Below are 12,442 nucleotides of genomic sequence, written 5' to 3' on the forward strand. Positions count from 1 at the left end.
AATGTGTCTTATTTCTGGAAGAATTGGTTCAAGAATATGGCACTTGGTGGCAGAATATTTGGATAAACACCATATCCTTCTAAAGTGATCATTTTGAAAAGATATCATTCATTTGAACATTTGGTTCTAAAAGATTTTTTGAAAATAATAAACCTTATGACTTACAGTCATGTGATACCACTCTATGTCAAAGTTAGAAGAGTAGTAAATAGAGACTCATACCTGATTTTTTGTCTGACTCTGGAAAAATGTGATTTATTTGCAGATTCTCATTGCCAAATCCCCTCTGGCTCCCTTCACCTCATTTATCTACACCATCAAGGAGGAAGGCCTGGTTCTTCAAGGTAAGATCCTTAGGTTAAGCCATTTCTTCAAGCTGACTATGCTCAATGCTGCTCACTACTAGAGGTAACATTGCTGTGGTCCAAAAGAATCTATTTTAGGACAGAATCAAAGGCCAACGTGAATTGGCCAGTGATATTTCCCTGACAAGATCAAGAGATTGGCAGTTGTGGCAACAATTTGACAAAAGGTTGGGGTGTGGATGAGGGAGGACTATATTGTTAATAACAGATTGGAAGAACCAAAAAGTGAAAGGAAGAAATCTAGGAATTGCCACCATCAGTCTTCTACAGAGATCCTATGGTGTGAACTGGATGGTGTGGAGGAGCCCTCTCACTTCACAGGCTGTGGCAGCATCTGGACTGGCAGCCTGTGTAACCCTTTGTTACATACTCTCTCATGGAGTGTCCCGACTCCATGAGCTCCATTTCCTGCCTCCTTATGGTTACTATGTTTCCCTTTCTGGTGTTTGAGTCTCAGCAGGTCCTTCTGCTAGAGACCAGGCCTTGCCTACCTGCACCTTGTAACATAGGCTTGGGACTTGAAAGGACTCAAATTCTTGCTCAAAGTGGAACACTCCTGGGCCACAAGCTGTAATTCAGATGCCAGAACTGTTCTGCAGATGCCAGATACTCTGGAGGTTAGGAAAGGCACCCAATGGCAAATCTTTCCAGAGAATAATTAACATAAAGGCATAAATTCAAACACCATTAAACTTAGAAGAATCAGTCTCTTAGAAGGGTCAGATGTCTAAAACTCCTTTGTGGATAAAGAAATGCCCACGATATTCCTCTGTCCCCCACTATTAAGCAGCAGGTCCACCCACAGAGATACATAGGTGAACCTCAGGCCTGAGAAGCTTATTGCCAAGGCCATTCATGGAAGGAATGTCTGCCTGGTAAGATTTTGTAAGTTGAGGTTTTTCCACAATTTTGGAAAGAGGGTAGTCCCAGTAATATTCCCATGGAGACACATTGCTTTACAAATATCTAGCAGGAATTCTGTGGGGCAGGCTGGAGAGTTCACCCTTCTGACTGAGGAATAGACTGCAGCCCTCCCTTTCCTTCCCCTTTTAAAATGTCTGCTTCTTAATGGACTCAAAAGCTGCATGTTTGTTTGATGCAATTGAGCTTCACAGCAGGGACCCTCAGGTTCACAAAAATTTGGGATAAGAACTACTGACCTTTAGCTCTTAGCCTTTGACTTATGCTATCCAAGTTCCTTGGTAAATATTTTTTTTTACAATTGCAAATATTGTTTTCTGACAAAGAAGCAGAGATTTTAAGACCAGATTAAGCAAAGCAAACAGCAGGCCCCTTTGTTACATACTCTCTAAGGGTGTATAACTAATAAGCAATCAGAAAGCTCGGTTTTTATTTACCCAGTGCACAGTGTGGCTTTGAGCTCTTCATTTTTAGAGGCTGTTTTAAAAGATAAGAAGTCTAGTAAATAGCAAATATAGAGGGACATTTCAAGAAATCCTATGGAAGATTATAAGACAAATCCAGGATGAAAAGAATTAGTTCTGCCCTAAGGACTTGTAGTGAAATCTTGTTGAGATGTTTATACCTTGATAAATGACATTCCTAAGCTTGGTCTAATGTGGATAACATCAGGGACATGTGTGGAACTAAGATCTACTGGATTGCTTCCCTGATCCTCATTGTTAAGACCATGATTTTGACAGGGAAAAGAAAACTGGTTAGAGAAAAGAGAAACTAGAGATATAATAAACTGGTAAAGGTCAAAGAACCACAAGGAATGACTGTTAGAAAAAACTGGAAAATGGGAGAAAATGGATTACTAAAGGAAACTGACCTAGAGCAGTGCGTCCAGGAAAGAAGAAATTCAGAGAGATGGCTCATAATGTAAATCCCCAACCAACATATAAAATGCCTGGGTGGCCTCAGAACTTCACCTGGACGCTTGCTACAGGTTTTCTCCAGCCCAACTCTCAGCTGTGCTTCCCTCCCAGAGATCTTGGAGGCAGTAGAGCCCTTCTGCCTCTGTCGGCAGTGCCACTGAATACACTTCCGGCACTCCCTGCCCTCTTGGCTCTGTGCTCCAAAGACTTTAAGGGGGAAAAGGGTGCTCTCAGAAAAATGAGGGTCCCTCTTTGATTGTAAAGAACTCTTGGGGTTCATTTCAGCTCTGATATGATCTTGAGAAAATCTCTGAGCCCTAATTTTGTCCTCTTGAAAGTGAAAATGTTGATTCAAGGCTTTGCAAACTTTGCTGTAACCAATTAGTGGGTCATGATATGAAATTGATAAATCATGATCAGCATTTAGGAAAAAAGAAGGGAGAATAGAAAATATCAGATTATATCACATATTGTATTGTTTAATGAAATATCTATTATGTGTGTGCTTGTGTGTGCACTTGTGCATGTCATGAATTCATATGTAGGAATTGCAGGGTGACACTTTTTTTTCTTTTCCTTTTTTTTTTTTTTTTTTTTTTTTTTTTTAAGCTTTGAATGCAGTAACCAGCCCTGGTAATCTCTAAAAGCCTTCTTGTAAGGTCCTTGCTTAGCATCTGAATGGCCATCTTAAGTGACAGCCATTTTAAGAAAAATTTCACTTTCCTCCCAAGGGCATTTCTGAGAAAGGCTCACCACTCCCTCCTACCAACCCCACCCTCATTAGGACCCATGGGGCTCTAATCTCTGAGCCTGCCCCATAAAAGTCCCAAACCCCAAGCCTGTTTTGCCTCTCTCCATAAATGGAGAGATGTGCCTTTATTTGTCAGCTCTGACAAATAAAACTCTCATGTGTATCTTTGCCTGGTCTCCATTTTTCATTTCTCACTCTCTTGTCTCCAGGTTCCTTGCTTTCTTTTCACTTTTCACTTCAGCTTTATCTGATCCTCCTGGGGGGTGATATACTTATCATTCATTTAGCCTGATACCTTTAGTTGTTCTCTTGAGATCTTCATACACTGGAACATAAAGGCTTATTTTTCCCTTTCTTACCTGATGACTGAGCTAAAAAAGACACCTGCACAATTCCCCAGGCTTAAAGCAAAGAAACCCTTTTCTCCCTGGGTGGTAAACTTGGAAAGGTACCCACAAGTCAAGGCTGAAAGCTTTCCTGGTGTGCAAGGTTGCTCTGGCGTGGTAGCACCTGGAGCTCTGAGTGGGGTCTGCAGTCCATTTCAGAAGGGCACAGAGACAGAGGGGAAGGGCTGGGAGGGTGAGACAGGTCTGTGCCTTGACACCAGGCTCCATAATAGAGTGAGCAGGAGCAGTGAGAAGAAAAATCCATGCTGCTAGTGAACTTAGGAATGGTCCCTCAGTGCCTTTTATCTCTTAGCAAGGCCAAGATTCCTTCCAGCCCCTGCCCAGGAGGTTTGCTAATACCTGAAGCTCTGCACAAGCAGTGGAAGGGAGTAAAAAGTGAGAGCAGAATAGGATCGAGCAACTCTGCAGGCCATTCCCCTCCCATTCCCAAGGATTAGGATGTGAGAACAGGCAGCAACTGGGGGCCTGACACCCATCCCACCCCTTTGTTCACTGGGGTGGGAGGGACAATGAAGCGGCAGGCCAGAGAGACCCAGGGGCTGGTTAGAGATTTCTCAGGCGCTTTTTGAAACACTTGAAGGAGCCGGTCTGTGCTATTGTTGAAGTAAAATAGAAAGCGGAACTATTCTCCTTTGGCAAAAAAAAAAAAAAAAAAAGTAAGAGAAAGAAAACCCACCCTCCCTGCATCTTCAGGAGGCCTCAGACTCAGGCCATTAACATGGTAATACTATCCCGTCTGCATCTTCTTTGTCTGCCCACGTTCTTCTGGTATCCTGGCCTCTCCTGGCCTGGCCCTGGACCCTGGAAATATTTGGACCCCAAAGGAGAGGGAGCTGACTGCAGCCAGCAGCTTCTTGATGGTTCAGCTCCGAGAGAGGGCTTCCTTTGCCAGGTTGGGGCAAAGGAAGAGTTCAGCCCTTTGTGCAACTGGAGTGGGAAAGGTGGGGGTGGAGGAGGAGCCCTGAATCCAGTTTTCCTTTTGTCCCCTATGGAAGGTCCAGTGTCCATCAAGTGGAAAAGTTTAGAGGAGCTGGCCTAGGCTGGAATGAGACTGCAGGATGCTGGGATCTGGTGACAAGAGAAAAGCAGAGGTTGATGTGGGGCACCAGCTTTAATGGGGTGGGCCTCAAAGCACTTAGGTGCAGAAGGGAAGAAGAATTCTCAGTGAACTCCACCACTACCCACATCAGCTCTGGTGATATCCTTTGTTTCTTTAGTAAGCATCAAATGTACCACCCAGAACACAGCAGAGATGCTAATTGAAAGCAGCCAGGCTATGTTGCTGATGCTACAGGGTGCATGTAAGAAGCCAGGGTCAGACCCTTCTGGAACCATCCCCCAGTTTTGGGAGGCCCATGGATGAGGTGAAGCAGCTTCTCAAGCAGGGCTGGCCCTAAGAATGGAGAAGCTAGGCTGGCAGGGTACATTGTTCACTCTTTTTCCTGTTCTCTCTTCCTTGGGAATTTAGGGAGGGTTGGAAATACAGAAAGCCAAAGTTGTTTTGAGCAGGACTGAAGGTAGCAACTGTTTCTCAGTGAGATAGAAACGTGTTTTTAGACAGTTTTTACAAAATCAGGATCAGATACAACTGGTTGAATTTGGATTCCGACACTGTCCTATACTAGTTTGGGTTTGAATGAATAGCATAAATTTTAGGATAGCTGGAGAACATCAGAGGAGACCAGGGCACCCTGACACAGGTCCAGAGAAGGTACTGAACACCAAGCTACCTTCAGTCACTTAGTCACTTTTTCAGAAGAAACCAAGAAAGAAAGAAAAAAGAAACAATGGTCTTTTTTATGGAAAGCTAAGTGCTTCATCTTTCTGCTTTTACAATCAAGAATGGTTTGTTTGATCACCTTTTGAAGCATATCAGGAAAGGCATTAATCTCCTCTATTTGTTCCCTTGTCACAAAGTTGGTTTAAATTCTTCCACTCCTTTTTCATAGTTACCGAGCCAACTGAATGATTTATTGAAAAATTCTTTTCCCCCAAATACTACCACTTGAGCTTGTCAGATTTCGATTTGAATCAGTAGCTCATCTAAATATTGTCTGCCTGGTAGACTCAAAATGACCCAGAAGATTCTTAGTCTGGCTAGTACCACTCACACACCTGGCACAGCCTGGAGCTTGGGCAGAGAGCCCTGAGATTCAGTGGCTCAGAGAGCTCAAACTCCTCCTGGAAGTCATGAAGAGGAAGGCAGAGCCAGCCTGTCACATTGTCCTTGTCCTGACAGGTGCCACTGCAGCCTCAGAAAATTTATTCAGGCCTCTTTGTTGTGGGACTTCCTAGGGGAAAGAGGAAGGACCACCATCTACCCAGGGTCTTCTCCTCTCTGCATTTATTTCCCATCTCCTTCTTCCAGGACCTCCCACACTGGCCTTCTGCCTTATTCACGCCTTTTCTTCTGGCTGTCAGCCTCAGAGAGAGACTGTTATCAATGTAGATTTTGGGGTGCTGGGGTTCAAATTCAGGACCAAGCTCATTCTATGTAAGCCCTCTACCCCTGAACTACACCCCAGCCTGAAAAATATTTTTAATACAGAATAGTACAGAAAATCAAAAAACATGAATTTTATATGAATATAACACCCAGAATTAACAACTGTTAAAATTTTTATCCTAGTAGTTTCAATTTTTTTTTTTCAATTCTAGGACAAAAATTTGACAGAATTCAAAACTCCTTTCTTTGTACCTATCCCCACTCCAGGCCCTCCCCACCCGACTCTCCTCCACAGAAGAAAAGTTCTCCACCATTTGGCATATTTCCTTCTCTTTCATTCTTAAAACTTTTCTACCTACCTGTGAATCTATGTATAATATAATGATTTGTTTTTTAATGCATTTTAAAATTTCTATAAATGATTTATCATACACATTACTTTATAACTTTGTTTTGTCACTTAACATAATGTTTTTATGTATGTCCACATTCATGCACATGGATTTCTTTGATTTATTTCAGGTATCCACATCCATTGTATGAATACACCATTATCTACTCCCTTATTTATAGATATTTTGATTATTTATAACATGACTTGAGGGTTTCTCTAGGTATAGATCAGGTATCTTTTATATATATTCCCAAATTTTTCTCAAAATAAGTTAACCAATTTAGACTCTCTGTGGAGGTAGTGGACCAATCTCTGTGCAGCCATGTATAATTGTTGATGTGTTGTCATATTTCCATGGCTGATCTTCTTATGTGTTCTTTATGGATGCCTCTTTTATCTCTTGCCTTACGAATGTAAGCTTGCCATATGCTCCAGAGAGATTTTCTACACAGTGTGTGTGTGCCTTATACCTGTACTTAGATGATCACTGATAAACTCATTCTCCGAAAGCTAACTGTATATACACTTCCTCAAACAAGGGCTTTTAGTTCACCCATCACCTTGATTTTCTTGAGAAAACAGTTTCAAGAAGGTAAAGCTAAGTTCACTGCCTCAAAGTTGGTTTTTTTACTCCTTTTCAAGTATTCAGCCTGGGCCTAAGATTTTAGAAAATCAAAAAGATTTTGGGTCATTCCTCTTCCATCATGGCAGCCCCTGTAGCTGCTTATCTCTCAGGCCTCATAGGCCTCTGTTGACGTAGTTTAGCCCCATCTTAAATGTTGAATCTTGAAAATCTAAGCTAAAATGTATCAGTCACACTGATATAATGATCCTCCAAGAATGAGGGCAGTTGGGTTATAAGTTTGGCTGGGCATAGCCACTACCTAAACTAACAGTAGTGTAAAAGAGAGGCTTACTCCCTTCTCATAGAGCACTGCAGAGGAATGTGGTCCTGAGCTGGTGTGGCAGCTTGGCTCCCCAGGTTCATCCAGGGACAATCTGTTGGCTTGTAGCTCCATCACACCTAGGATATTATTGTTGTTGTCATGACCCAATATGACGCAGCATCATTGCTCCATTCAGGTAGCAGGATTTGTGTGGGACAGAGATGGTGGTGGGAGAGAAAGTATCCCCCTTTCTTTGAGGATGTTAACCAGAAGTTACACACTTTATTTCTACTTATATCATATTGGCCATCTGTGGGTATATGGCAAGAAATGATGAAAATGTAGTTATTAATCTGAGTGGCCATGTACCCACAAAAATTGTGAATTGTGGGACCTCTTTTAGCACAAGAGAAAGAGGAAGATGAATATTTAGTGACATAAACCTTTCAGAGATTAATTCCCACATTGCAATAGTGCAGATCCTTGATCAGGCTTGCTGCATAATAGAGTTATACTCTTGAAATGCCACATAAATAGTGTGCATAGGGGCTGGGATTGTAGCTCCGTGGTAGAACGCTTGCCTAGCATGTGTTGGTATTGTAATTGGTAGTTTCCTTTGTAAGTACTGGGTTTAATTGTTAGCACCACATATAAATAAATAATAATAAAGATCCATCAAAAACTAAAAAAAATTTAAAAAATATATAGTATGTGCTAAAAATGCTGTTGAGGCCCTGTTTGTTTCCAGAGCCTAGAGAAAAGAGGAGTAGCATTATCATTCTGTTCTTCTACCAAGGACCGGTGCCCCAAAATCTTGGCAACCCACCCTACCCTACCTAAACAGAATCTTCTTCAGGCAGTAATTTTAGTATGTGTTTTCTGTTATTCAGCATTTGAGAAAGAAACTTGAATGGGAGCTACTAGTGCTTGTAACACAGAATAGGGTAGGAGATCCAAAGTTATAAACATTTTTTTTTCCAAAATGTTTTTTCTGCCTCTACTTTTTTTTTTTTTTAACATGAAACAAAATGCAGTTGAAATAAGGTTATAGAGAAAAATTTCATTCCAAGACTTGGACCATAGTTTACCCTGGGTCCACACTCCACTTTTAGAACCTAGAAGCCATAGGCAGAACTAACAATTTGCATTTGTGAAAATGCCCAGGTAATAATACCAAAAGATATTAAATCAATTCAGGTTTTTTATTTTCTCTGAAAATCTCTTCCAAAAGGACTTGTATTCTTTATGGAATATCATTTAAGCTTCATTCAGTTCAGCAAGTATTTGTTGAGCATCTATTGTTTGCAGAACATGCTGCTCAGGACTCAGGGGATACAAGATTGAGAGAGGGAAAAAAAAGTTTCCTTCCCTTATGTAGCTCACAGTCTAGTTGGGGAAGATGTAATTATGTAGATCCAATCATCAGCAAACTGTGACAGCTACTTCAAGTTTCAAGGATATGGAAGGATGGAAGGAAATAGGGTTGTCCCAACTAGGATGGCTAAGGAAAACTCCTAAGAATATGTGAGGCTTGAACAGACTTCAGCTTCTGAATACCAACAAAAACCACATTCCATTGTCTCTTGACAGAGGCCAATTTCTTTTGCTATTTGAGGATAGCTTTGGGGACACTGGGGAATGCTGATTAGTTCCATCTCTAGTGCTGATTAGTGACGAATGTTGAATCATGCTGACTAATGTGTTCTAAATGGATTGACTCAACAATAAAGGGAACATTAAGAGTCAAGAGTTCAGGTCCTACATCTCACTGTGTGAAGTATAAATCACTTAGCTTCTTAGTGCTTTTTTTTTTTTTTTTTTTGTCAATTAAAATGTGCTCATCCTGAGAATCCAGTAAGTCACCTTGACTTTAAAAACCTCAAAGATAACAGAAATGTTTAACAACAACTAGCAGGACAGGCTTATGCAACCTTAGGTTATTCATACACATACAGAATCAGAACAGACATCACATGCTGCTTGCTAACCATGCGAAACTTCCATTTCCTCACACAGGCCATGAGAACTGACAAACAGGAGCCACAGTCACAAAAACCGTCAAATAGAGAAGCTTTTGAAAAATCTTCCTTTCTACCTACTGGGGTGTCTGTGTCTTTCTGGACAACAAATGTCGCCACAGAACTAAGAGCTTACGTTGCACACACAGCTCTTTCTCTTTTGACATCTCCCCAGCTAGACTGCTTGAGAATCTGGCCTTCCCCGTCCAGATGTTTACTGAATTCTGAAGGCCCCCCAAAGGGCCCAAGTTCTTTTGTTGCTCTCCAAATCATTTCCCACAGAGACTGACCGATGTCCTGAAGGAGCCCTTCAATAGGGAGGATAAATGAAGGCAGATGAAGACATGACCCCCTGAGGCTTGCCCACATCCACTGTAACAAAGGGTCTGAGGCACGACCTTGTAAGGAGTGTTTTGGTCCCTATAAGAGGCCAAGTCTCCCCCACAGGGCTGTTTTCAATGGCTACCATCATAGTGGAAGCACTAGGCATTTGTTAAGGGCTGTGGTGTGCTAGGTGTAGCACAAAACATCTAAATCATGGTCCCCAGCCTTTGTGAGGGCTTCCTGGCTACAGATGGCAGCTGGCTTTCTCAGGGGAAACTTGGGGGTAGTAGAGAAAGCTGAAGAGGGGCCCCGACATCTTTGGATGACCTTTTCCCACCAGTGCAGATAGAGTCCCCCTTTGTAGGTCAAGCCAGAGCCACCGGACCTTAATCCCACCGGTACTGTGTTTCTGGGTATCTGGTGTGCCAGGTGTGGTTCCGTGGGGAAGGGGAAGGGGACGGCTGCTATAAGGAAGGTTTTATTTCCATGAAGGGTGAGAAGTTAGTGCATTTCATGACAACATTCTTTTTTTTCAAGCTCTCTCTCTTTCTTTTTCCTTTCAGGCTAACAGGCCATAGGGATACTGTGACCTTTGTCTAGAGCTGATGGGGGTGTGATTTGTGAAATGAAACAGGACCATGCTGCTTGGAAGAAGGAAACGGAAGCCAACATAATGGGGATTAATTAGTTGATTGCTGTTGAGATGGTAACAGATTTGCTCCTAGACCATTGAACCAGCGATTTCAGACCTAGCAGGGAAGGTGAAGATGAAGAAGCCTTTGTTCAGGTCTCTAGATGTGTAGGGCTGAGGGCTTTGCCACCATGGGATGTCAACAGACATAATAATAATAATTTGCACTTATATAGCACCTTTCAACCAGGCACCTCAAAGCGGTTTAACCACATTAATTAATTAAAGCCCACAATCCCCCTGGGGAGAGAAAGAGGATGACTAACAAGATTTGTAATTACAGGAGGGAACATTTCCGAATAAAGTATTGTCCACCAAATAAAAAGAGTAGGTGTAAAGGAATCGAGGTCTCCAAAGAGTAACTGATTCAGAAATGAAATCATGGAATGATGGGGGAGGCTGGGGGTGGGCATGGGCATGGGGGTCTGTTCTTATATTAGAGGGAGGTCAATGGCCTCAGAATTCTTTGACAGGTTCAGATCCAACCGAGAAGCAGAACATGTGTGGTATTAGTGGCATTTGGAAGGTCATTAGTGGCATGACTATTGTAGTGTAAATTCAAGTTTCACTGGTATATTGTGTATAGCCTTGCAGAACAAAGAGTGAGATTCATGCAGTATTTAATAAAGGATGAAATGATTTCTTTAGATTTAAAGCCCAAAGCTGGGCCACTCAATTAGCAAATAAATAAGTTGGTGACCCATGGGATAATTTAGGCATTTCCAGGAGAATAAGGGGCCTACCCATTCCTATTGCCCTCAGGCTTCTGACCAAAACATCAGGCTGGGATCAGTGTAAAGGTCTGGGAGCTTCAGCCCCTTCAAAGTCAGGCATTAAGTACTCCCAGCCTTTGGCAAGCTCTTACCCAAGACATTAGTGACCCAACCTGTCCTCTGTACAATCATTTTTACCTGCTCCTCTTGGGAAATTTAATTGCCTTAGGGGCTAAAAATCAAGTCATACCCTATTTCCTGTCTCCTGTCAACACCCAACAGAGTGCTGTGTACCAAGTCAGCAGTGAGTGATGAAGAACGGATCAAAGACCAAGTCTCTTAACAACTTCATATTTGTTAAACAGACCAAGTGCTCAGGCAAAGTTTGAAAGCAATAGGATATATGCCTTGTCCTCAAGAACTGTATTACAAAAGACCCCCAAACAATAACTATAACATAAAGCAGAATAAAATAAAGTGTTATGATAGATGCACGTCCAAGCTCCATTGCAAGGGCCAAAGAAGGAGCATCTCACCTGCCTGGAGTGAACCAGGGAAGGTATTCCTGGGCAACAAGCAGATGTGCTGGGCATCAGATGGAGATTTGGGTAAACCTGCAAGAAATAAGGAAGGAAATGTTCCAGGCCAAGGCCATGCATCTCCCTCTGTGCAAAGTACATTTGGAGAACTTGTGATCTTCCGCAGAATGTTTGTGAAAACCAAGCTGAATTTTGCAACTGGTTAAATGCACATTTTCCATGAATTCTTATAAGCTGACCTGGCCAATTTCAAATATAAAGAAGTATTTGAGAAGTTGGTGGTAGGGTTCAGGGCACGCTACCCCTAAAACATGAGAAAACAGCAGAACAGGACAGTGACTGTCTCCTTCCCCCTTCCTTCTCCTCACTCCCCTGAAGCAGGTCATAAAACCTAGCTGTCTTTCTCCAGAAGCAGGTCATAAAACCTTCTTTCCAGATGTGCCCTCCCTATACCCTGAGGAAAGGAATGTCCTTATCTCTGAAGACACAGGGAGGCAGAGAAGAATATGAACAAATGGGCCTCACTAAGTACTACCCCCTGCCCCCGGTTTATTACCATTAGATCATATACCTTTCCCCTCTAGTTATACTTATGCAGGCCTGTTCACTCTTCATCAAAGCATAAAAATGCACAGGCTTCCCTATTTCTTGAGATTTTCATTTCTGAAGGGTCCCATGTCATTAAAAATGTACAATAAATAAGTTTGTCAGCTTTTCTCTTTGATCTCTTGTTGTAGGGGCCTCAGCCATGATCCTTGCAAAGAACGAAGACAAAATAACACTTTTTCTTCCCTACATTTCTTGGTGCCCAATGTGGGTGGCTGAGCCATCCCTCTTGCTCTGCCACCTACAGATGAGATCCTGGGACAATTGACAAAAAGTTGGTGAAATAAGATTCTCACTAAGAAGAGCTTTCTAGGATCTCTGTAGTTCTAGGTAGAGAGAAGAAGGTAAAAAGTTCTTCTTGTCTGCTCCTTTCCAAGTTCAGATTAGCAGAGAAAAGTACTTCTTGGACTGGGACTCTGGCTGAATTTAGTTTTAGGGTACCTATTCATTATTGATTTTT

General features: G+C 42.2%; 1 protein-coding gene across 4 annotated transcripts in view; it reads left to right on the plus strand.

The window, feature by feature from the left end:
• The window catches only part of Rad51b (RAD51 paralog B), a 564,635-nt gene extending 554,169 nt beyond the window's left edge, over positions 1-10,466 (plus strand). For all 4 annotated transcript variants that reach the window (XM_040274672.2, XM_040274671.2, XM_013357493.4 and 1 more), the window contains 2 exons: positions 266-344; positions 9,997-10,466. In XM_040274672.2, the coding sequence (XP_040130606.1) occupies positions 266-344; positions 9,997-10,001 (84 nt within the window). In that variant the 3' untranslated portion in view covers positions 10,002-10,466. The remainder of the gene's footprint in view (positions 1-265; positions 345-9,996) is intronic.
• The last annotated feature ends 1,976 nt before the right edge of the window (positions 10,467-12,442 follow it).

The sequence above is a fragment of the Ictidomys tridecemlineatus genome, chromosome 5 (genome assembly GCF_052094955.1).
Source record: "Ictidomys tridecemlineatus isolate mIctTri1 chromosome 5, mIctTri1.hap1, whole genome shotgun sequence".
NCBI lineage: Eukaryota > Metazoa > Chordata > Mammalia > Rodentia > Sciuridae > Ictidomys > Ictidomys tridecemlineatus.